Below are 25,347 nucleotides of genomic sequence, written 5' to 3'. Positions count from 1 at the left end.
TATGGCAACAGGCAGAATATGGTGTTGCAGCTGGCAATGCCTACATAAGACAACAAGTATCTGGCGCAGTTGTTAGATTCGTTACTGCTGCTACAATGGCAGGTTATCAAGATTTAAGTGAGTTTGAACATGGTGTTATAGTCAATACATGAGTGATGAGACACATCCAAGGTAGTGTTGAAGTGGGGACTTTCACGAGTGTACCGTGAATATCAGGAATCTGATAAAACATCAAATCTCTGACATCACCGTGGCCAGAAAAAGATTCTGCAAGAAAGGGATCAATGACAACTGAAGATAATTGTTCAGTGTGACAGACTTGCAATCCTTCCACAAATTGCTGCAGATTTCAATTCTGGGCCACCAGCAAGTTTCAGCATGCAAAACATTCAATGAAACATCATCAATATGGTTTTTCAGAGCTGAAGGTCCACCCATGTACCATTGATGACTGCATGACACAAAGCTTTATGCCTCACCTGGAGCCTTCAACATGGACATTGGAGCGTTGACACTGGAAACAAGTTGCCCAGTCAGACGTGTCTCATTTCGAATTGTATCATGTGGATGGACATGTAAGGTATGGAGACAGCCTCAAGAATCCATGGACTCTGCATGTCAGCAAGGGACTGCTCAAGCAGGTGGAGACTCTGTAATGGTGTGGGGCATGTGCAGTTGCGGTGATATAGGACCCCTGATATGTCTAGATATTAATCTGACAGGTGATATGCACATAAGCATCCTGTCTGATCACCTGCATCCTTTCATATCCATTGTGCATTCCGACAGACATGCAGCATTGCAACATCCCGGCTGGACAATGCAACGCCCACACATCCAGAATTGCTACAGAGTGACTCCAGGAACACTCTTTTGAATTTAAACACTTCCACTGGCTGCCAAACTACCCAGACATGAACATTATTTAGCATATCTGGGGTGCCCTGCAACGTGCTGTTTACAAGAGATCCCCACCCCATGATACTCTTACGGATTTATGGGCAGTCCTGCTGGATTCATGGTGTCAGTTCCCTTCAGTAGTACTTCAGACATTAGTTGAGTCCATGCTACATTGTGTTGTGGTATTTCTGCGTGCTTGCGGGAGCCATGCATGATATTAGGCAGGTATATGTGTTTCTTTGGCTTTTCAGTGTATTATCTACATTTATTCCATATTAACTCTTTTCTTGAGTTTATCAAGGACTACAACTAAGCCTAAAATGTTTTAAGAAAGTAGTGATTCTTACCAAAGATTTCTCTGTTGGATTAATAAAAATCTCATTTCATGTATCTGCTTCAGTTCCTACAGAGAATTAGTAATTTTTTAGCTCAACAGATTAAAAGATAGTTAGCAAGTTCAGTTTGCAGTTCTTTGTTCACTATCCTCTAATACACTGCACCAGCCACAACACAACCCTACTGTGAATGCTGTTCTTCAACAAGGAATGAGTTGGCCAGCATCGATAAGCAGATGGAAATTGCCCTGACTACTGTAAAACAATTGGAATTGGTTGTGAGTTGATGTGCTGGAGGAGTCATGGTGACAAAGGTACCTCTAGTACTATCCTCTTGTATGGATCCCGTCTCTTCTACTGGAAGTACAGGATCTGTCATTACTCATCCACTTGACTGTGAGTAGGGTGTCAACGGGAAACCTGGACATCCTGTACAGTGTAGACAGGGACCAGATGGGACTCAGGGTGTTATATCAACCCCCAAACTAATGAGATCAATGTTCTGTCATTCACTGAAACTGAAACTGAGCCAGTGGCACTCACTTCACCTGTTCCAGGGAAAAAATCATGAGGAAGCAAACACAAAAGGGTAGGGGCTATTAATTGTTGACATTTCAAATGTACAGTGAATGATAGTACCCTTTAGGGAATTGGAAGCAAGGGGCAGGCAAGAACACCAGATGCACTCAGTGTGTATACCTGGGAGCCTCATGTTGAAGAGGCTGCTCTGGCAGCCACTGAGGACAGAGGGTGCAACCAAATGCAGATGGTAGTGCACACTGGAATGAACAGTGCCTGGCATCTGGGCTTTGAGGCCATATTTGGATCATTCCAGTGACTTGCAGAGAAGGCTGAGAAGACCAGCCTTGCAGAGCTTCAATGAAGCTCACATTTGAAGCATTGTTCCCAGAACTGATTGTGGCACCCTGGTTCTGGATCAAGTGGAAGGACTGAGAGACATCAAAGCTTCTGTGACAAGCAAGGCTGTTACTTCTTGGACTTGCATCAGATTATTGAGAACTGTAGGGTCCCCCTAAATGGGTCAGACATCCACTGCACATCAGAGGCAGTTATCCAAGTAGCTGACTGTGTGTGGGGTTCATACAAGGCTTTTTTTAGATAAGTGTCTTTCCATCCAGTACAGAAAATTACAGTTGTAGGAGATATAAGTGTAAGATCCAAAAGAGTGCCCCCCACAGGTGAGAGTATTAAAGTCCTAGTAGTTAACAGCAGAAGCATTTGCAACAAAATGCCAAAGTTTGAAGCACTCCTGAAAAGCAGTGAACACACATAATATTAAGTATAGGTCATTATCTACACATTGAATATTGAAACAAGATGTATCTGAAAATGTTAAGCATGATACTTGTGAAGACAAAAAAAAAAAAAAAGTAACAGTAAATTTGCTACATCAAAATATCAGACATTTAAAAAACAAAATTAATGAATTTCAGATCTGTTTGGACGAACTACAGTGTATAAACCCTGTTGATATTATTGGTATTCCTGAACATCATTTAAGTAGTGAAATTGAAATGCTTAACATGGAAGGGTATACCTTAGCTTCAAATTATTGTAGAAAAGAGATGGAGAAAGGAGGAGTTGCCACTTACATTGGAAAGCGTCACAATTATAAAAACACTGACATTCTTAAATACTGTAGTGATCAGTACTTTGAAGCATGTGACACATAAGTGGACACACACAAAAGAAAAATAATTGTAGTCACAATATACAGGTCTCCAGCTGGTAATTTCAAGCTCTTTGCTAAACAGCTTGATGCAGTATTCAGTTTCTTAGCTTCTAAAAATAATGAACTCATACTAAATGGAGATTTTAATTTAATTTTTTTGGAGAATAGTCACTCAAGATCCATACTAGAGTCTCTTACCACTTCTTATAATCTCATTCCCTTAGTACAGTTTCCAGCCAGGGTTATGGGTACCAGCAGCACTGCTATTGATAACATTTTCATAGATACTACCACACTAGCAAATCATAGTATAAATCCAATATTTAATGGCCTTTCAGATCATGAATCCCAGTTCTTTACATTTAATATAGTGGGGTCTCATTCAACTAATAACAGGAAGTGGGAAACTATATGAATAATAAAAGAAACAGGAATTGAAGAAAAAAAGGCTGTTTGAGGAATACAGACTGGAAAGATGTACATAAATCAGCCGGGATGAATGAAAAATATAGCTATTTCTCTAATACCGTAATAGGTCACATTAAAAACTGCTGCCCTAAGAGAGTAATCGAAGCAAATACCGGTAGATTAAATGTTCCATAACCTCGGATTACAAATGGAATAAAAGTATCTTATAAAACAAAAAGAAGACTGTACTTAATGTCAAGGAAGAACAATGACTACAGAGCTAAATCACATTACAAATTATATTATAAGATTCTAAACAAAGTAATCAGAACTCAAAATGCATTTTTTTTAAGAAAAATAAATGCCTCTAATAACAAGATAAAAACTATATGGTACATAGTAAAGAGTGAAACAGGAAAAACTAATCAGGCAAATGAGGAAATTATGTCAAATGTAAATAATGAGTTGGTTAGAGATACCTCCAAAATTGCAGACAGTTTCAACCACTGTTTCCTTTCAGGAGCAGGCAACTTTGGTTTGCATAGTTCCTCAGAAGACAGCTTAAAATATTTAAAAAATGCGTTTCTGCAGAAGTTTGACATAATTCAACTATATCCTGCCTCACCGAAAGACATTTCTAAAATTATTATCTCTCTTAAAAACAAATGTTCCAGTGATTATGATGAAATCAGCACTACCATAATTAAATGTTGCTCCTCAGAACTTTGTGATATACTGAATTTTATGTAATGAATCCCTCCACAGTGGTACTTTTCCAGATAGACTTAAATATGCTATTGTCAAACAATTATACAAAAATGGAGACTAATCATCAGTGGAAAACTTCCGGCCCATTTCATTATTGGCAATATTTTTAAAAGTCTTTGAAAGGGTTATGTACAATAGACTTTATAAACACCTAGTACAGAAAAATATTCTCATTCACAATCAGTTTGGATTTCAGAAAGGATTGTCAACTGATCAAGCTATATTCACTTTTAGAGATGATATATTAGAATTAATAAATCAAAAGTTATTACCACTTGGAATATTCTGAGATCTGGCTAAAGATTTTGATTGTGTTTAGCATGAGATCCTTATACATAAAATATCCTATATCCTATCTTTTTAATAGAAAACAGTGTGTGTCTGTATCAGGCTTACCACATAACAATAGTCATTTAAAATATGAAACCATCAGACTAGGGGTGGCCCAGGGCTCCATTTTAGGCCCCTTGTTGTTCCTATTATATATTAATGGCCTTCTATATGCAGTGTCACAAAATGCAAATTTTGTCTTATTTGCACGTGATACAAGTATCGGTATAAAAAACAGTACCCTTAATCTCACTGAGCAATCAGCTAATGAAATATCAATGTGTGGTTCACAGCAAATGGATTGTCACTGAATTTTGACAAGACCCAGTACACAGAGTTTAGTACCTCACAACGAATACCTGACCCTATAATTATAATGTATTCAAACAATGAAGTTAAAGCTGTAGACAGCGTCAAATTTTTAGGGCTACAAATTGACCACAACCTAAATTGGAAAACTCACACTCTAGACTTTATGAAACACCTTAGTTCAGCTACTTTTCAGTATGCATGACAGCAGAAACAGGTGATTTAAAAATGAAGAATTTAGTTTATTTGGCCTACTTCCATTCACTAATGAGTTATGGAATCATCTTTTGGTGAAACTCCTCTCACAAAGAGAACATTTTCAAAATTCAGAAACGAGTGATTAGAATTATACATGGTGTCAGTCCTAGATTATCATGCAGAGACCTCTTTAAGAAACTTGGTATTCTAACTACTACTTCCAAAGTTGTGCATTCAATTAGTGACTCAACAATTAGAAATTTCAGGGAAAATCTTCAGCAGTTAGACTGGGATGAGGTGTACTAGGAACCCGATGCTAATTTAAAATATAACTTATTTCATGATATGCTTGTAACAGAATTTGAAAACTGTTTCCCCAAGAAGAAAGTTAAATCTAATTATAAGAAACCATGTAAAAAATCTTGTCTTACTAAAGGAATAAAAATATCTTGTAACCACAAAATGGAACTGTATCTAACAACAAGAAACAGTAATGACGCAGAAACAGTCAAATATTATAAAAACTACTGTGCTACATTAAGAAAGGTTTTTAAAAATTCCAGAAGCATGTGCATCATGTATGAGATTAATACCTCTGATAACAAAATAAAAACAATTTGGAATATTATTACAAGGGAGACAGAGCAACCAAGAGTACAGGATGACAGTATAACCATCAAAGCGAATGGGAACTTGGCGGAAGTCAAAAACATTTTGAATAATCATTTTTTAAATGTTGTAGAGAAAATAGGATCTAAATGTTCATTAGAATATGCAAGGCAGTTAATGGAAGAGGCCTTACCCACACAATTTGATACAAATTGAAATTCCATCCACCTCTCCTTCTGAAATTAGGAAGATAATAAACTCGCTCAATAATAAAAGCTCACATGGAATTGATGGCATTTCCAGCAGGATAATAAAAGCTTGTTCCCAAGAGATAAGTGGGATTCTTAGCCACATATGCAATAGCTCTCTGAAGCAGGGTATTTTCCCAGATAGACTGAAGTATACCATTGTTAAACCACTGCATAAAAAGGGGATACATCTGATGTCGACAACTACCATCCAATCTCTCTTCTGACTGCTTTATCCAAAATTCTTGAAAAAGTAATGCATTGTACAGTAGCTTCACACCTTTGCAAAAATAAAGTTTTAACAAAATGTCAGTTTGGTTTCCAGAAAGGTTTCTCAACGGAAAATGCTATATATACTTTCACTAATGAAATATTAAATGCTCTGAGTAACTGGAAGTCTCCCATTAGGATTTTTTGTGATCTCTCAAAGGCTTTTGATTGTGTAAATCATGGAATACTTCTATATAACCTCAAGTACTATGGTATGAATGGGACAGTGCTCAAATGGTTTAAATCATACCTGACTGAAAGAGTGTAGAAAGTTGAAACAAGCAGTTCACATAATATGAAAAAAAAAAACTGGTGATTTCTCAAACTGGGGAACAATCAAGAACAGGGTGCTGCAAGGTTCAGTCTTGGGTCCTCTGCTGTTCTTAATATATATTAATGATTTGCCATTCTATGTTCACGAAGATGCAAAGCTGGTACTTTTTGCTGATGATACATGTATAGCTATCACACTCAACAGACAAGAATTAACTGACGAAATTGTAAACGATGTTTTTCAGAAAATCATTAAGTGGTTCTCTGCAAATAGGCTCTAATTAAACTTTGACAAAACACAGTATATACAGTTCTGCACAGTAAATGGAATGACACCTTTAATAAATATAGACTTCAATCAGAAATCAGTGGCTAAGGTAGAATATTCAAAATTTCGAGGTGTGTGCTTTGATGAGGGGTTGAACTGGAAAAAACACACTGAAGATCTGCTGAAACATTTGAGTTCAGCTACTTATGCTATTAGGGTCATTGCAAATTTTGCTTATGTACATGCAACCTGTCAGATTAATATCTAGACATATCAGAAGTCCCATATCACTCCAACTGCACATGCCCCACACCATTACATAGCATCCATCAGCTTGAACAGTCCCCTGCTGACATGCAGGGTCCATGGATTCTTATGGCTGTCTCCATATTGATCTCCTGAGAGCCAACTGCATTTCATTCAGCATCTCTCTCTATCTATAGTACTACGCTTTGTTTTACACAAGTCATGCAGTACTCTCCATTTCATTAGAAATTTCTTTACAGAGACTGTATACCACTGAAGGTCCAGCATCCTTAACACTGATTTGTTATAGAATCTTGCATCATATTCTGAGTTCAAATATAATGAGGTCTCTCAAACAGAATGACCCCTTCTGTGCCAACCATCAAGAATTCCGAAAACATCAATCATGCGAGACCAAACTAACAGTTTTCTCAAATGACACAATGAAAGCTTTGGATCAAGGCAGTCAGGTAGATGCAGTATTTATTGAGTTCTGAAAATTATTTGACTTAGTACCACATCTACACTTACTGCTGAAAGTACAATCATGTGGGGTATCAAGTGAATTTTGTGACTGGATTAAGGATTTTTTGGTAGGGAGGAAGCATGTTATCTTTGATGGAGAGGCATCATCAGGTGTGAAGTAGTTTTAGGTGTGCCCCAGGGAAGTGTGTTGCAACCCTTACTATTCATGTTGTATATTAGTGACCTTGTGAACAATATTAATTGGTCACATTTTTGGGAAAGGATTAACAATAGATATTTAAATCAGCCTGGGAAATTATTACTATTAATAAGTCCATTTTAAAACTACTTGGACACAATTTTTTTTTTTTTTTTTTTTTTTTTGGGGGGGGGGGGTGGGGGGGGGGAAGGGCAGGGATGGAGGGAGGGTGGAGAGAGGAGGGGGGGGGGCAGAGGGTGAGTTAATGCTTTTAATAAAATGTTCTTCTGAGGAACTGTTCACACTAATAGAAGCAGTATCCTTATTTTCATAATTTGCTATGGAAGCCTCATTTTTACTATACCCAACATATATATTTTTTTTAAATTTCTCTTTAAATGCTAAACACTTTGATATTTTGTTTACTTTGCTTAAAATTTTAGAGCAGAATTTGTATTGACATTTAACGCATAACATTTAGTGTTTCTGTATGTTAAGCGTAGTCTCTTCTCTATTTTATATTATTTTCTGATGCTGTTTGTAACCAGTCTTTGGAAATAACTAATCTATAATTTCTTAGGACAACTGTTTTGTAATAACCTGTCACCTCACAGCAAAAAATGTTATACTTTTCATTTACTCCATGTGTGCTGTGTTTGTCTTCTCAGGCTATATTCTGAAAAATAATGCCTTTTCATTATTTTTAAGTGCTCCATTAATTTCCTTATATCACAGAGAAACGAGACACAGTTTTGCACATTGTTTCTTCACTTCCAATTAGTTTAAGTATATTCTGACAGAATAAAATATTTATGTTTACATCTTCACTCAATAAACCACTATAAAGTGCGTGAAAGAGAATACTTCCCATTATATTACTTAGGATTTCTTCCAGACAACATGTGTAGAGTGTGGAAAGAATGCTTAAATGCTTCTATGCACTCTGTAATTAGTCTGTTCTGTTATTTGTGATTGATATCCAAGCAACATATAGGGGATTGCCCTATGTTCCTATGATCCTCACTTAAAGCTGGTTTTTGAAACTTTGTATTGTAGGCTTGCATGGAATAGTTTGCATCTATCTTCACACATCTTCCAATTGAAGGTTTTCAACACTTCCATGAAGCCCTCCTATTGGCCAAAAAAAACCTGTTATCTTTCGTGCTGCCTTTCTTTCTATACTTTCAGTTTCTCCTGTTAGTTTATCATCTGCCCCCAGTAGCTGAGTGGTCAGCCTGGGCCTGGGCCTAGGTTCTATTCCCGACTGGGTCGGAGATTTTCTCTGCTTAGGGACTGGGTGTTGTGTTGAACTAATCATCATCTCTTCATCCCCATCAATGTGCAAGTTGCCGAAGTAGCATCAAATTGAAAGACTTGTACCTGGTGAATGGTCTACCTGACAGGAGGCCCTAGTCACACGACATTTATTTTATTTATTAGTTTATTTGGTATGGGTTCCACACACTTCATTAATATTGCAGTATAGATTCAATGACTGTTTTGTAATCAATCTTGTTAATTGACTACTACTATTTTGCCAGTGTCCGTTCAATGAACTCAAGTCTGCTCCTGCTCTACCTCAACTGAGCCTATGTGATCATCCCATTTCAGGTCCCTACAATTTCTTACATCCACGTAAGAGATGATTGATTCTAGTGGTGACACACTCATATTATATTCACAGGACACTATATATTTTTCGTTTCATTTTGTTAAGTGCACAATTTTGCATTTCTGAGTATTTATAGCAAGTTTCGAATCTTGTGGCACTTTGAAATGTTATAAAGATCTGTCTGAATATTGGTACAGTTTTTTCCAAACAGTAGCTCATTAAAGATAATGGCAAAACCTACAAAAAACTTCAGGTTATTGTTAATATTGTCTGCCAAACCATCAGAATACAACATGAGCAGCAAAGGTCTGAGCATATGTCGGCACACCTGAAGTTATTTCTATGTGTGTCCATGTCTCTCTGTCTAAGATAACACGCTGTGTTCTCACTACCAAGAAATCTGCAACCAATTACAAATTTCACTTGATATATCTAATGATCTCCCTTTTGTTGTTAGTTGTCAGTTTAATATTGTCTTTCTAGGTGCCATACTGGGCAGAATATCCTTGTGGAAGTGCATTGTGTTAAAATGAAACAAATTAGTTCAAACTACTGAGTGTCTTATATTTTTGCTGATTAAATCAGTTTCAGCTCACAAATAGCTGTAAGAAACTACAATCTGGAATAGCTGTTATCCTAATTGTGGGATCATAAAGTAATACACCACACAGTGTTCACAATTAAAGTTCCAATTTTAAAATGCTGTAAAAAGAGAACCACTGCTCAGAATGACATCAAATTTGAGCATTATGATACTGACCCAGGGGGAAATGTCATGGAACACAACAGATGCGCAGCACATGGCTATTCCTCAGTTTGTGTCTAAGATTTCCAACATGACTGTTTCTATGAAGGATCAAGTGCTGCTGGTAAAGCTCTTTTACAAAACAGTGACTATGCACCAATAGCCCTGCAGGAGTCCTGGACACTTCAGAATATGAAATAAGGCACTGATTTGATATCCATTAGGTGTCTGGAGAAAATGGTTGTAAAAGACAGGTTCTTTTGAAGCGAATTGTGGCAGAAGGAGGAAAGCTGTTGATCCAAAGTCTGTAAATATGTTGTCACAGTATTTTAAGACAGGTTGAGTTGTGGTGTGGAAACATCCAGTGCACAAGAAATTGCCCAAATGTTGGACAAGTCAGTTAGTACGGTGCATAAAATCCTATAAAACATCCTGCAATGCTATCCATACAAAGTCACCCATGTTTGGGAGGTGCTTCCTTCTGACCTGCCTGCAAGATAAATGGTCACTCTGGAATTTCTTGCTTGCATGGAAGTGGACAGTGAATGGACATGGAACATTCTGTGTATAGATGAAGCCCATTTCCATCCCCAAGGACATGTCAGTATGCAGAATTGCAGAACAGGGCAACAGAAAATCCACAGACACATCAATAAGTACCATTTCATTTTGCAAAGATGACTGTGTGATGTGGGCTGATGGCATCTTTTTTTCAAAATACCCTTTGAAGAGATGAGTCCTATTACTCATACTGACACTGGTAAACACTATAAAAGTCTTTTGCACACCAATATCATTCCAAACCTCCGGCACTGTGGATGTGTGGGTAGAAACGTTTTTATGCAGGATGGCTCTCTTTCACACATTGCAGAGCCAGTGACATGGCTGCTGCAGAGGTACTTTGGAAATGCTAGAATTATCAGCCTACAGCCTGGCCATCCATATCACCTGATCTTAATCTGTGTGACCTCTGGGTGTGTGATTACCTCTCATAATAATTAGAACCAATGTCATTTTGCTTCTTATCCAGTTTTTGGCCCCAGGACAGTTAAAAACTTATGTCATAGAAACTTATGTCATTTTGCTTTCCATGCAGTTTTTGGCTCCAGGCTAATAAAAAAGCAATGTAATTTTGCTTTTATATGGTTTTTGGCCTCTGTACAATTGAAAACTGATTTTTTCCATCCATTGTGGTATGACCTTGCTGTGGTGGATGGGCTTACCTAACTAACAGTGTCACTGCTGAACTCAAACCATAGGCATTGTACTGCGATTCATCTGTCATTTGAAGCAAACCCCATTTATGTTAATGGGCATACAGTGCCATCTACTGGTAAAATTTTCATTAAATTTGTTTGTTCCATGATGTTTCCTCTTGCTGCAATAATATGCTGTTCAAAGTTGACCTCATTCTAAGCACAATTCTCTTCCTATGGGGGTTTTAAACTGGAACTTTGATTATGGACACCCTGTATGTCATCGTTAGACTACATAATATGAAAAAATCATGAACAAAGACATCAAGCATGGTGAAAATTTCAAAATCACAAAACAAAAGAAATAGTAGTCAACCTCAAAAAACATCAGAAACAATTCACCCAAATTACCAGTTGAGTCAAGAGGGAATACCAAAATGGTCTGATCAACTAAATGGAAGAGCACTATCTCAAAGTCAGTGCCAGATACTATTATAAAACCTTAGGATGCTAACTACTAAAATGAAACTTCTCTATGTTAATGCTGAAAAGTGAGGATGAAAATTACACACATAATGACAAGAAAAACGCCAAAATCATGGCAAAAGTGTTAAATAAACTTTTGAACAATGAAGAACTCAGAATGCTTTTGAATATTTATGTGAACACCCCAATAAAGACCAAACAACAAGAAGTAAACTTTCCAACAACTTAAGAGGCTGAACCACCACTTAGGAGTTGAAAAATCACATTGCCTGTTAATGAGGCCAAGTTTTTTGCAGAAATATGGAAATATACCAGTGATACTCATCAGATCTCCCAACACATGGCTCTGTGAAAAATGTGGATAACAGCAAAAAATTCCTGAACATTAGGCAGACCAGTCAAAGATCTATATGTTACTCAAGGTATTTGTGTTGTGAACTCCAGTGTGAGGTCCTGCATTATATTACTGGAATATGCTGACCACGATGGACACAGCAACAGGATTTACTATTCACGCTATATAACCTATCAAACCAGTCCTGTTGCCATATGCAAAAGATCCTCATACCATGATTCTGTAAGTTGGAAATGTGTGGGTCTTGAGAACAGATGCCTTCTGCAACCTTTCACCAGGTAAATCAGTGACACATTTTTACTAATCTGACAACACAAACAGAAGCAAGACTCATCACTGAAAACCACACAATGCCACTCACTGTCTCAGTTCGCTCTAGATCTACAGCATTCAAGTCTGTTGTTTGTGGTATAGTGACAGTGGTAAATGATGCATGGCATCATCCAGTAATCTGCTTCCGATGGTTTGTGATACCACTCAGCCTGTAACCTCAGCCCGTAATTCAGCAGCTGTCATCCATCTATTAGTCAAACTCAGTCGGACAGTTCTATGACATAATGACATCCTACATAATTATAACACGCTACCTGTAACGTGAGCCTGGATTTCAGCTGTTCTCATCTGTCTATTCATGACATGTGACATTACACTGAACAATCCTAAGATCTTCTCATGGTGTAGTCTTCTTGGAAGGACCCTTGCCTATTCTTTTTGTCACATTGCTGTCTTGGTTCCACCTCATCATCATCAGTCCTGCACTCACTGCACTACAGTCAACAGTCTGTGCAATGTGTTAGTAGCATGTGCCAATATCTTCCATGTCAGTGATTCAACCTTTCTCAAAGTATGAAATATGGCAATAAGCTGAAAGTAGACGTCCTCTGGGTGTGTTCTGTTGTTTAGATTAGATTAGATTAGATTAGATTTACTTTCATTCCAATTGATCCGTAGTGAGGAGGTCCTCCAGGATGTGGAACATGTCAGAAAAACAATAATACATGACAAATATTTAAACTAAAACAAATAAGCTAATGTACCATTCCACAGGTCCCAAGTGGAATGATCGTCATTTTTTAATGAACACTAAGAGTCATTTTACAAATACTATTGCACTGAATTTAAAATAAAAAAGTTTTATATTTATTTATAAGGTAAGAAACACGTAATACAACTACTGTAATACTTATTTACAATGAACACATTACTGCACTGAAATGGTGCAGAAGTTAGATTATACTTACACACACACACACACACACACACACACAAATTTTCAGTGAACACATTACTGCACTGAAATTGTGCAGAAGTTATGTTGTACTTATATACAAATCAGTTGGTTTTCCTCAGAAATTCATCAATGGAGTAGAAGGAGTTGGCCACCAATAAATCCTTTAGGCTTCTCTTAAACTGAATTTCATTGGTTGTTAAGCTTTTTATGGCTGCTGGCAAGTTATTGAAAATGTGTGTTCCTGAATAATGCACACCTTTTTGTACAAGACTAAGTGACTTTAAATCCTTGTGAAGATTATTCTTATTTCTAGTATTGATTCCATGAATTGAGCTGTTGGTTTGAAAAAGTGATATATTTTTAATGACAAATTTCATTAAGGAATAAATATATTGGGAAGCTGTAGTTAGTATCCCTAGTTCCCTAAACAGGCTTCTGCAGGATGTTCTTGAGTTCACACCACATATAATTCTTACTGCACGTTTTTGTGCCCGGAAAACTTTAGCTTGGCTTGATGAATTACCCCAGAAAATAATCCCATATGACATTATGGAATGAAAGTAAGCATAGTATGCCAGCTTTTTCATTTTTATATCCCCTATGTCTGACAAAATTCGCATTGCAAACAGAGATTTGTTAAGACGCTTCAGCAGTTCTGTGATGTGCTCCTCCCAGTTGAATTTATTATCAAGCTGTAATCCCAAGAATTTAACACCGTCCACTTCTTCTATCTTCTTGTCATCATATGTTAGACATATACTCTTGGGACACCCCTTACAAGTTCTGAACTGCATGTAGTGTGTTTTTTCAAAGTTTAGTGACAAAGAATTGGCTAGGAACCAGTGATTAATGTCTACAAATATTTTATTGGCTGATCTTTCTAAGACTACATTTGATTTGCTATTTATTGCAATGTTTGTATCATCAGCAAACAAAACAAACTTGGCATCTGGTAATGTTACTGATGAAAGGTCATTGATATACACAAGAAAAAGTAAGGGCCCCAAAATGGAACCTTGTGGGACCCCACATGTAATTAGTTCCCAGTTGGATGCTGCCTGATAGCTTGATACATGTCTCTTTCCTAATAACACCCTTTGTTTCCTGCCAGAGATATAAGATTTGAACCATTTTGCAGCATTTCCTGTTACACTATAATATTCTAGTTTACTTAAAAGGATATTGTGATTTACACAGTCAAATGCCTTTGACAGATCACAAAATATACCAGTTGCCTGCAATTTTTTGTCTAATGAATTAAGTACATTTTCACTGTAAGTGTAGATAGCCTTCTCAATATCAGAACCTTTTAGAAATCCAAACTGTGACTTTGACAGTATGTTATTTGAGATAAGATGGTTATAAAGACGACTGTACATTACTTTTTCGAAAATTTTTGAGAATGCTGGCAACAGTGAAATTGGACGGAAATTTGATGCTATTTCTTTATCTCCCTTCTTAAACAGTGGCTTAACTTCAGCATATTTCAGCCATTCGGGAAATATTCCACTGATAAACGACTGGTTACACAGATAGCTTAATATGTTACTTAGCTCAGAATCACATTCTTTAATTAACTTTGTTGATATTTCATCATACCCACTAGATGTTTTTGATTTTAAAGATTTTATGATGGACATTATTTCTGTTGGGGTAGTGAGGGTCAAATTCATATTATGGAAGTTACTTGAAATGTCTGGTCTAAGGTAATCCATAGCAGCATCTACCGAACCTGACAACCCCATCTTTTCAGTAACAGTTATAAAATGTTTGTTAAAAAGTTCTGCAACACTATACACATCTGTCACCAATGCATCATTTACTCTTAATGCTATTTGTTCCTCTTCATGTCTAGTTCTACCGGTCTCCTCCTTCACTATATCCCATATTGTCTTTATTTTGTTATCTGATATGACTATCTTTTCCTTGTAATATATTTGCTTTGACATCCGTATTACAGTCTTTAATATTTTGCAGTATTTCTTATAATGTGCTATAGCATCAACATTGGAAATGTTTCGGATTGACAGATACAGTTTTCTTTTTGTTTTACAAGATACCCCTATTCCTCGAGTAATCCATGGCTTCTTTGTAGACTTTGCTCTAACCTTGGTAAGTTTTGGGGGAAAGCAGTGTTCAAATAAGGTAAGCACTTTATTAGCAAAAATGTTATATTTTTCATTCATGCCATGAGCACTGTAAACATCAGTCCAGTGAATGTCTCTGAGGAGTGTCCTAAAATAATCAATTTTTGGCTTACTGATTACCCTCTTGAGCTCAGATTTAACAGATTTTATATCCTGTTCAGTATTAACATTTAACAGAAGGAACTGCATGTCATGGTCTGAGAGGCCATTGACTATTGGTTTTGTAATATAATTTTGTTCATTTGACTTTTCTATAAAGATATTATCAATGGCTGTTTGTGAGCAAGTGGTTATCCTAGTGGGGAACTTTACTGTGGGAATTAAGTTGAATGATAGTGTTACTAACTCAAATAGGTTCTTATTGGGAGAGTCTTTAAGGAAATCTACATTGAAATCACCAGCAACCACTATTTCTTTATTTTTGGTTGTTAAATGGGCCAGTACAGCTTCATCTACATCTGAAAAGTTCCAGTAATGTTAGACACATCCAATAGCCATCATGTTCTCACACTGTTCTACTTGGGATGGCCCTTTCCTACACCAAAATTAAGCTCACTTAAGGATGAAATTTTAACCAACAGGATTTCATGGTGCAACAGTTTCCATTTCTGACCATGTAATATATGGAAGTGAAAGCATTTTCAAAACAACTAACACTGCAAAAGTAGACATAATACTCAAGGTGGAAAAAAGAAGAGTAAGGATGTGCACAAACAAAAAATACCAAGAAAACAGACAATGGAGACTAGTTTCTAAGAAAACAGTATACACGCTAATTGAACTGCTAATGAGCACAATCAGCAAAAAATGTATTTAATTTTTTAGATATCTCATCAGTATATCAGAACACAGAGACCTTTGGACAGTAATCAATAAGTTGTGAAATAGTAAGAGTAACATTTGATGCAGTATATAGGTGGGAGTGACTGTCGTTAGTCGACAGGACACCATGTGGATTATCTTTGGGGCCAGTTTCTTTGGACTAATTTTGAAAAGTTGTTTTGTTTCCCACTTGATGTAATTCATTGTCCTATTATGCTGTGTAATAAAGTTAAGTTGATATTAGCACAAATATGTGTACACAGTCTTTTATGTAGTGCGAGTTCCCCTGCATAAGCGATGACCCCAAAACTGCAGCGGCATTGCAGTGGACAAAATTTTCTTTACATATATTCAACATCATCCTGTACCAGCAAAACTTCCTCCACAACTTTGATGGTGACTTCCAAAACATCAAGAAGGAACTCAACATGATACAACAGACTCCCCCGTTCATGGCATCATGAGATCCTATGTCTCAAACCAAATCCATCCAAGACATTACAGTTTCTATTGTGCTGGTAATGCCTTCATTTCCCATGACACTGTCACAAGATATTGCCTCACACAACAAACCTACAACACACTGTGGAATCAAGTCCAATGGGAACATGTTCTCTTTTCTGTCATTTCACTGGTGCTGCTTCCACGAGCTACCCACTTTTCTCTCACCAGTGCTCATGGCCCACCCATGTCAAAATTGCAAATTTGGGCCTGACTGTTTGTGCCCAAACACCCAGACATGTGGTTTGTGATTATGGAGAACATTTTTATGCAGCAACAAATAGTAGATGATTTCGAACAGTTCATCTCGTTGACATACAACCATGACCAATGTGCTTCATCGGTGGTGTCGGACATCATTTTACACCTGCCTCCACACTCAAGATGGCATTAATCTCTTGCTGCACAGAACCTATATATCAGTGACTAAGACTGTACCCTTGAAAAGTGTGGTGGCAGGTTGCCTTCAGATTTCAGGAGGCACTTATGTGCTATGCTGGCCCTTTGCCTGTGTTCAGACACCTTACTTTCACACATTTGGCAACAATAGTTACCTCCACAGGTGCGTTTAGATTAGCACACAAGAGTTGGCCATTTAGTGAGCTGTGTCGGCGGGCACCCTGTTCAACTCAAATGCCACTGCTGCAACCACCATGGCTAATGAATCCCCTGCAGCAAGGCCAAAATCGGCTGATGCAGCTGCCCTACCATGGCTGCCTGACAACCACCAGATGTGAACAAAGATCTCCAATCCCTCCACACTGTCACAATCAGCTGATGGCTCAGCTGCAGTGCTTAGAACAATGTGACTTTGGGACAGAGGATGCACACACACACACAATTGTGCCATACAATTTTGGATGCATGACTCGTAAATAATGAAACTGGTTATTGGTGGTTCCAAAAGCATTTCGGTTTGAAAGCTATGAAGTGCAGGGCACCATTTTCATAACCGAATGTCCATCACCACGTACCTTAGGTGCAGATAACCGTGCCGACGGCCACCTGCGTCTAAACTCACAGCACAGCAAGACACTCCCATTCCAGTGCAAGCCTATATCATGCAGATCGACTTCAAAAGCTGTCAGATACACAGCTTCACAAAGGTCGTTCATCACTGATCACTCTATGGGGCACATGTTTTTGGTTGACATCAAGTCAGATGTCAGCAACCTATCTGTTAATTTCTTCCCTGCAGGCAGACACATAGATGAGATTCATGTGAAAATGGCCAATGAATTCACCATTCAAACATATGGACAGAAAACACTGGTGATTGACATTGGACTTGCAGAGAAGTGCAACTGCATCTTTGTGCTGGTCGATATTGATTGACCTATACTGGGCATTGATTTCTTGACAAAACACACAATGACTGTGGAATCACAAAACACGTACCTCATCCATTCTTACATTGCCCACATTATCCGTGGAATACAGGGACAGCTGATACCTCACACCTGCATGTGGGTGGCTAACCTTAGTAAGCCTACATTCAAGGATGACAGAAGCAGGTGGGAGCAATATCACCACAATTTGCAAGCGACCAACCATAGTTTGGTGAAGGATAGTGGTGCAAAAATATCATGTCCAACACGTTACATTCAGAAAATGGCAGGATAAAGACTACTGTGCTGAAGGACTAGTCTGACCTGAAGATGGCTCAAATGATCGTAAAACGGCTGATGGTGCAGCATCAGCCCATCACCACTTTCCCTGAAGTGGCAGCACCTGAGCCGCCATGTCACAGAATAAGACTGCACACCACCTTTGGACAACACCAGCTCATTGGTCTCTTCCCATGTTAGTAGACTTCCAGCTGATCGCTTACGTGAAATGAAGGCCGTGTTCAATGTTTTGATGAGATGTTACAAGAAGAAATCATCTAACCATCTGACAGTCCATGGTCCTCTCTGCTATATCTCAATGGTAAGAAAGACGGTTTGTGGCAGCCGTGTGGTGACTTAGTGAGTATCGAGCACTGAAGGCCCGAACTGTGATGGATAGATACCTCATGCCACACATACAAGACTTTACTCATTCATTGGCTTGGCCGACCACATTCAGTGTGTTGGATTGCCGTAAGGCTTACAACCAGATTCCCAGGGCAAAACCAGACATACCTAAAATGGCAGTGAAAACCCCATCCTGGTTATTTGAATTCTTGGTAATGCCATTTGGACAAAAAATGCTGCCCAAACATGGCAGGAGGTTTTTGCACAATGTACGAAGAGGTTTACCTTATTTTTTCCTACCTAGACAATATTTTGGTATTCTCTGAAAATGCTGAGGACCATGATAAGCATGTGAAGGAGATCTGAAACAGCCTCAGTGATCACAGAATAACACTTAATGAGGACAAGTGTATGTCTGGGGGAACCAGTGGTGACTTACCTAAGTTACATTGTGTCAGCTCAGAGCATTTTCCCACCCTCAGGGAGATGTGAATTTTTGCGTACCCTCCTTTGGCCTCCAAATGATTTGGAACTCATGCAATTCCTAGGATTGATAAAACTTTTATCAAGACACCTCCCCACAATGGTCACCATTCAGACACCGCTAAACAACACTTTGGATAGACATAACAAAAATGGCAAATGCCTGCTCCATGGATGACTGAGATGGAGTTGTCCTTCATGCTGCCACAAAATAGCCTGCATTATGCAGTGGCTCTCACACACTCCACACCAGGAGCTCATCTAGCCTTAGTAGCTGATACAAGCCAGTTTGAAATAGGTGTGGCACTCCATCAGAATGTGAACGGACATTGGCAACTACTAGATTTTTTTCTCTCAAAAGTTACCATTACCAAACTCACTGGAGTGCATATGACATGGAATTCCTCATGATGTACAAGGGTGTCAAGCATTTCTGTCCCTTCATTGAGGGCAGACCTGCCACAGTATTCACCAACCACAAACCCATAATGTCAGGTTTCCACAAAATTGGTGATTCATGTTCTTCTCATCAGGCTCATAAAATTGAGTACATATGCCAATTTTCTGCAGATGTGCACCATATTCATGGAGCTGACAATATTGTGGCAGTCTGTTTTTTCACACATCAACAGGATAAATCCAATGCTGGATTATTCTGAACTTTTCAAGGCCTCAAAATTCAGATGCACAGCTACAGTCTTTGTTGACAGACTCTTCTAATGGCCTGTGTTTCAAACTTATGGATGCACCCTGCTGCTCTGCTAAGAGAAGGTCAACATTTCTAATACCAGACCATACCCATACATTACTCCCCAATTCTGAAAAAAAGTATTCAGTGGCATCCACAACCTGCAGCACTAAGGAACTAATACGCCGGTGAGGTTAGTGATGGACCTTTTTGTGTGGCCATCAATCAAGAAAGATACACGGGAGTTGGCTTGCACCCGCTTTCAGCACCAATGCAGCAATATAGGAAGCCATGTGCATGCTCCAGAACCCAATTCCTGACTTCTACTGTGTATTTCGGGCATGTCCACATTGATTTGCTGGGACCCTTCCCCCATTCCAAAGGTTATAGATATTTATGTAAGTCTGTAGGCTTTTATGGCCGTTGTCACTGAAATAAAAATCTTCTGGGTTATTAGGCTGCATCAGTGTTCTAGTAGTAGTGGACACCAGAAGATCCTGAGGAAGATCCCAGAAGAGGGGTTGAAACGTCGATCATTTTAGAAGAAATATGATGCAGCCTAATAACCCAGAAGATTTTAACTTCAGTTATAGGTATTTGCTTACAACAGTGGATCATTGTTGGGCAGAGGCCATTCTGATCAGAGACATTTCTGTGGAGACCATCCCATGAACCTTCATGGAAACTTGGGTGGTCCATTTTGGATGTCCATTTTTTGTTACCACTTACCAGGGATGCTATTTTCAGTCCACACAGTTCCAGCAGTTATGAAGACTTTGTGGCTTGGTAGAAAGGTGACACCACATCTGAAAGGTCACCCTGATGTGTTATGAAGACTTTTGGACTCAAGAATTGTTGCTGGTTTTCTTGGATTTACAGACAACCTTAAAAATAATGTGGGCTGTTGCTCAGCAGAGTTAGTGTATGGGGAACCATTAAGCAGCCTGAGGGGAATTTCTCACACCCACGCCATTCCTGAATGAGGTGCAGCTATCCCATCTCTTGCAACAAATCAGAAAGCCAATGGAGACCCTTTGTGCAACTCCAGTGTCATAGCATGGCACACACCCTTCTTTCATACACAAGGCTATCGATAGTTGTGCACATGTCATGCTTAGCACAAACCTGGTACGTCATTCTCTGCAGCCACTGTACACTGGCCTGTACCAAGTACTGCAGCAACACACACACAGTGGATGTCCTCCTCAAGGGAAAGCTAATCAAAATCCCCATAGAGTGGGTAATATCTGCTTGGATGCTGCCATCATCACCCACCACCCCACAGTCAACTTCAAACATGCCTCATATTGAGTCAGCAATCCCACCAGAGCCAGACAGCTGTGACTGGCCTGACTTTCACAGCCTGGGACCAGATGTATCAGCAGAACCATCCAACAGCACCCACCCCCTGCAGTGTATATTCATGTAGGCCTGAAGGTGAAGTTAAAGTACCCTGTCATACCTGCTGCTCTTCACTTTAGGGGGTGAAAGAGGGGGTGGTGATGAGGGAGGGAGGGAGGGGGGGGGTCATAGTAACTATTCATAGTTGACAGGACACTGCATGCATTATCTTTGGGGCTGATTTCTTTGGACTAAATTTGAGAAATTTATTTTGTTTCCCACTTGATGTAATTTGTTGTTCTGTTATGCTATGTAATAAAGTTAAGTGGACATTAACACAGATACATATACATTTTCTTTTATGTAGTGTAAGAGAACTACATATCACAAATGAAGATTTAAAAATCAAAGCAGACAAAATCAATAAGCTTATAGCAAAAAAGGCTAAAAACTAAATCCAGTAAACGGACAATAGGAAAGATGATTTCAGATGAAACAAGAAAGTTGAGATGCATGAAAAATATGAAGTACTTTGACCAACAGAAAAAAATTAAAAAAAATAAAATTAAATTAAATTAAAAAATAAAATAAAAAACAGAATGGACTGAAATGGTTCAATGAAGGCAATAAAATAAAATAAGTAAATTTGTCACTTTTTAAGGGTGCCATAATAGTTCACACATACAGTCACTATGAAATCATGTGTGAAATTCAGCATTTCCTTCAGAGATAATAAATATATATTTCTACTGCAGTGTCACATATGTCCTTCAGTTCCACTAAAAACAGTCATGTATTTAAATGCAGAAATGAAGCTTCAAGATAATTTATTCAGAGAGTTATTCTTTGTCATTGTTTGGAGGACATAAAATATTTCTTTAGTATATTTCAGTAACTGTTGTTTCAGGTATTGGGAAAGAAATTGCAAAGCAGCTTGTGAAGTGTGGCGCTGAAGTTGTTGCACTTTCACTCAACAAGGAACCATTAGAACAATTGGCCCGTGAAGTGAATGTTACTACAATTGCTGTAGACCTAAGTGATTGGGATAAAACAAGAGAAGCTGTGAAATCAGCTGGACCTATAGATCTCTTGGTCAATAATGCAGGAGTAGTGAGCCTCAATCCTTTTCTAGACATTAAACCAGAAGAATTTGACAGGTAATAAAGGTACACCAAAAAGTAAAAGAGACTGCTTGCATTTATTTATTTATTTATTCCATTTGATCTGATAGTACGCAGTGTGTTGCAGAAACTATCTGTTTTGAAATATTGGTGCACGCTTGTCTCTTACACCTTCAATTGTGTTCATATGTTGCAGCAAGCTTCATTAAAACCAATAAGTTTAATAGCAGTGGTTGAGCAGTTTACTACAGAAGTGTTACATAATATGATGAATCAATAGTGGTTGCCTTCAGAGTGAGACAAATTTGAGTCCACGTATGTCAGCATTCATTTCTTACACTGCTCAAAACATTTCTGCAAGTAATTTTCCATGATGTTATGCAACGAGTCCGCAATTATACATTCAAAAGAGCGCTCAAATATCTTTAGTAAATGATTCATCCAATGCCACTGTTGTTGCTCATACAAAAGTTGGCACAGCATAAGGACAAATGTGAAACTAAAAAAACAGGTCTAAACACACAACAATGAATATATATGTGTACTGTTGTTATTACCGTCACAATCAAAATTTTTCTGTCATTGTTTTGACTCATTTCTTGTAGGTATTGTTGTTGTCCAGATAGTTTAGCTTTCATAAAATGTAAACAGCAGGACTGATAATGTTTCAATTAAAGAGCGCTCAAATATCTTTAGTAAATGATTCATCCAATGCCACTGTTGTTGCTCATACAAAAGTTGGCACAGCATAAGGACAAATGTGAAACTAAAAAAACAGGTCTAAACACACAACAATGAATATATATGTGCACTATTGTTATTACCGTCACAATCAAAATGTTTTCTGTCATGGTTTTGACTCATTTCTTGTAGGTAAAATTGTTGTCTAGATAGTTTAGTTTTCATAAAATGTAAACAGCAGGACTGATAATGTTTCAATTTGCTAAAAGTGTGTGTGTGTGTGTGTGTGTGTGTGTGTGTGTGTGTGTGTGTGTGTGAAGAAGTACTGCAGGGATAAGATGCATTGGGGTATGGTGACGTAGGAGATGGACAGAGGGAGGGGGGAGTAGAGATGGACTTAGGGAGGTGGAAGTAAAAGATGGACATAGGGAAGGGTAGGTGGAGATGGACAAGGAGGAGCAGAAGATGGACAGAGTGAGGGAGAATGTGGCAGTGGACAGAGAGAATGGAGAGGAGAGGAAGGACAGAGAGAGGGGAGGAGGAGATAGACAGAGAAAGGGATGAGAAAGACATGGACTGAGAAAGAGAGGACAAGGAGATGGACAAAGTAAGGGGAAAAAGGAGATTTTCAGAGAAAGGGGAGAGGTGACATTCATAGAGAGTGGAAGGAGTAAACAGACAGAGAGGGGGTGGGGGGAGGAAGTGGTGGACAGAGAAAGGGAAGAAAAGGCGATGGACAGAGAGACAGGGAGAGGGAGATGAACTTAGGGTGGGAGAGGAGGAGATGGACATATGGAGCAGGAATAGGGGACTGTCAGAGAGAAGGGGAGGAGAAGATGCAAGAGAGAGCAAGGAGGAACAGAGAGAGAGGTTTTTCCTAAAAAGAAAATTTAATTTAATTATGAGAAGCCGTAAAGAAATTCTGGATAACTACAGGTATCAGAGTCTCGTGACAATGAAAAAATGACTTGCACAAAATAGCCAGAACAAGTAATCACTATGACTACCGTCTTATTATAAACAGTACTGTAACATAGTCAGAAAAACTGCAAAAAAAAAAAATAAAAAAAAAAAAAAAAAAAAAAAAATCTAGTAGTCTTCACATCATGTCTGAAACTGACAGATCAAATAATGAAATTTGTTAAAAGAGAAAAAGGTTAAGAGGCCACAGAAGATGGCATTACTTCTTTTAAAGGGAATGAGAGCATTGCAAAATAAAGTCATATGCAGCAGTTATTTTTAATAGTTACTTTTTAAGAATAGGTGAGACGATGGGAGCAAGTAGTGCAGAAAAGAAAGCAAAAGAGTACACTGAAGAAGCAATACAGAGAACATTTAGTGGATAAAAATTAATCTTACATACTCATCTCAAATAAGAAATATCATCATGGCTCTAGAAAGTAAAAATTTATGTGGGGTGGATAATTTCTCTATTAAGTTCCCCATAATATGTTATGTCCTTAGTCCTTAAGTAATGTGTCATTAACTCAGGGCGTTTTCCAAGAAAGATTGAAATATGCCACTACTAGGCCTCTCCACAAAAAGGGTGAATCCACAGATGTCAATAACTATTGCTCAGCATCCCTTCTTATATCCTTTTCTGTGATTTTTGAATAGGAAATGTACTCCAGGATTGTTGTTCACCTGCATAGTAATGGGATACTTGGCTAGTTACAGTTTAAATTTCAAAATGGCCATTCTACTGAATCAATATTTTTACATGCACTGAGCAAATAATAAAACCTTTAAATGATTAAATATGACCAATTGGGATGTCTGGTGAGTTACTGAAGTTATTAGATTGTGTCAATCATAATATTCTGTTAGAGACATTAAGTTTTTATGGAATACATAGTTAAGCAAATGCCTGGTTTAGTCCTGAGTTAAGAAACAGAGTCCATAAAGTTACCATACAGTGTTTGAGTAGTACAAAGATGCCACACTACATGCATGGGAAAAAGTACAATCTGAGCCTCACAGGATTCAATTATTGGTCCACTACTATTCTTGCTTTATTTTAACGACCTACCTTTTCATTGGAATCAGGGGGCAGAATTAGTCCTGTTTGCAGATGATTCAAAAATTGAAGCATTATTGTGAACAACAACACAGTTCACATAGTCTTTACATGTCAAAAATAAGCCACCCCAATTAATCTAGTATAGCAACAATAAATAATAAACAGGATAGAAAATTATAATTTCTTAAGTGTGCATGTTACTGAAAACATAAACTGGAGAAACTGATTGCAGTTGTTTATAACAGACAAAGTATAAAAGATGGAAACACATTGTGCATGTTACTGCATAGAAGAAGGTTCAAAGTTTTGGCACAGCTGCACTGTTATTTGTTTGTAGCAATATGGCAACTACACCACAAGAGAAATCATTTTTTGTGTTGGAATTTGCACAAAGTCAAGTTACTGTTGAAGTGCAACATGCTTTCTGCTGTCAATTCAGCAAGA

General features: G+C 38.1%; 1 protein-coding gene across 1 annotated transcript in view; it reads left to right on the top strand.

Moving 5' to 3' along the window:
- LOC126456428 (L-xylulose reductase-like) overlaps positions 1 to 25,347 on the top strand; it is a 63,513-nt gene that overhangs the window by 8,212 nt on the left and 29,954 nt on the right. The window contains exon 2 of the mRNA XM_050092179.1: positions 21,989 to 22,238. Within this exon, the coding sequence (XP_049948136.1) occupies positions 21,989 to 22,238 (250 nt within the window). The remainder of the gene's footprint in view (positions 1 to 21,988; positions 22,239 to 25,347) is intronic.

This window comes from Schistocerca serialis, chromosome 2, assembly GCF_023864345.2.
Source record: "Schistocerca serialis cubense isolate TAMUIC-IGC-003099 chromosome 2, iqSchSeri2.2, whole genome shotgun sequence".
Taxonomy (NCBI): domain Eukaryota; kingdom Metazoa; phylum Arthropoda; class Insecta; order Orthoptera; family Acrididae; genus Schistocerca; species Schistocerca serialis.
This window is presented reverse-complemented; position numbering and strand designations above follow the sequence as displayed.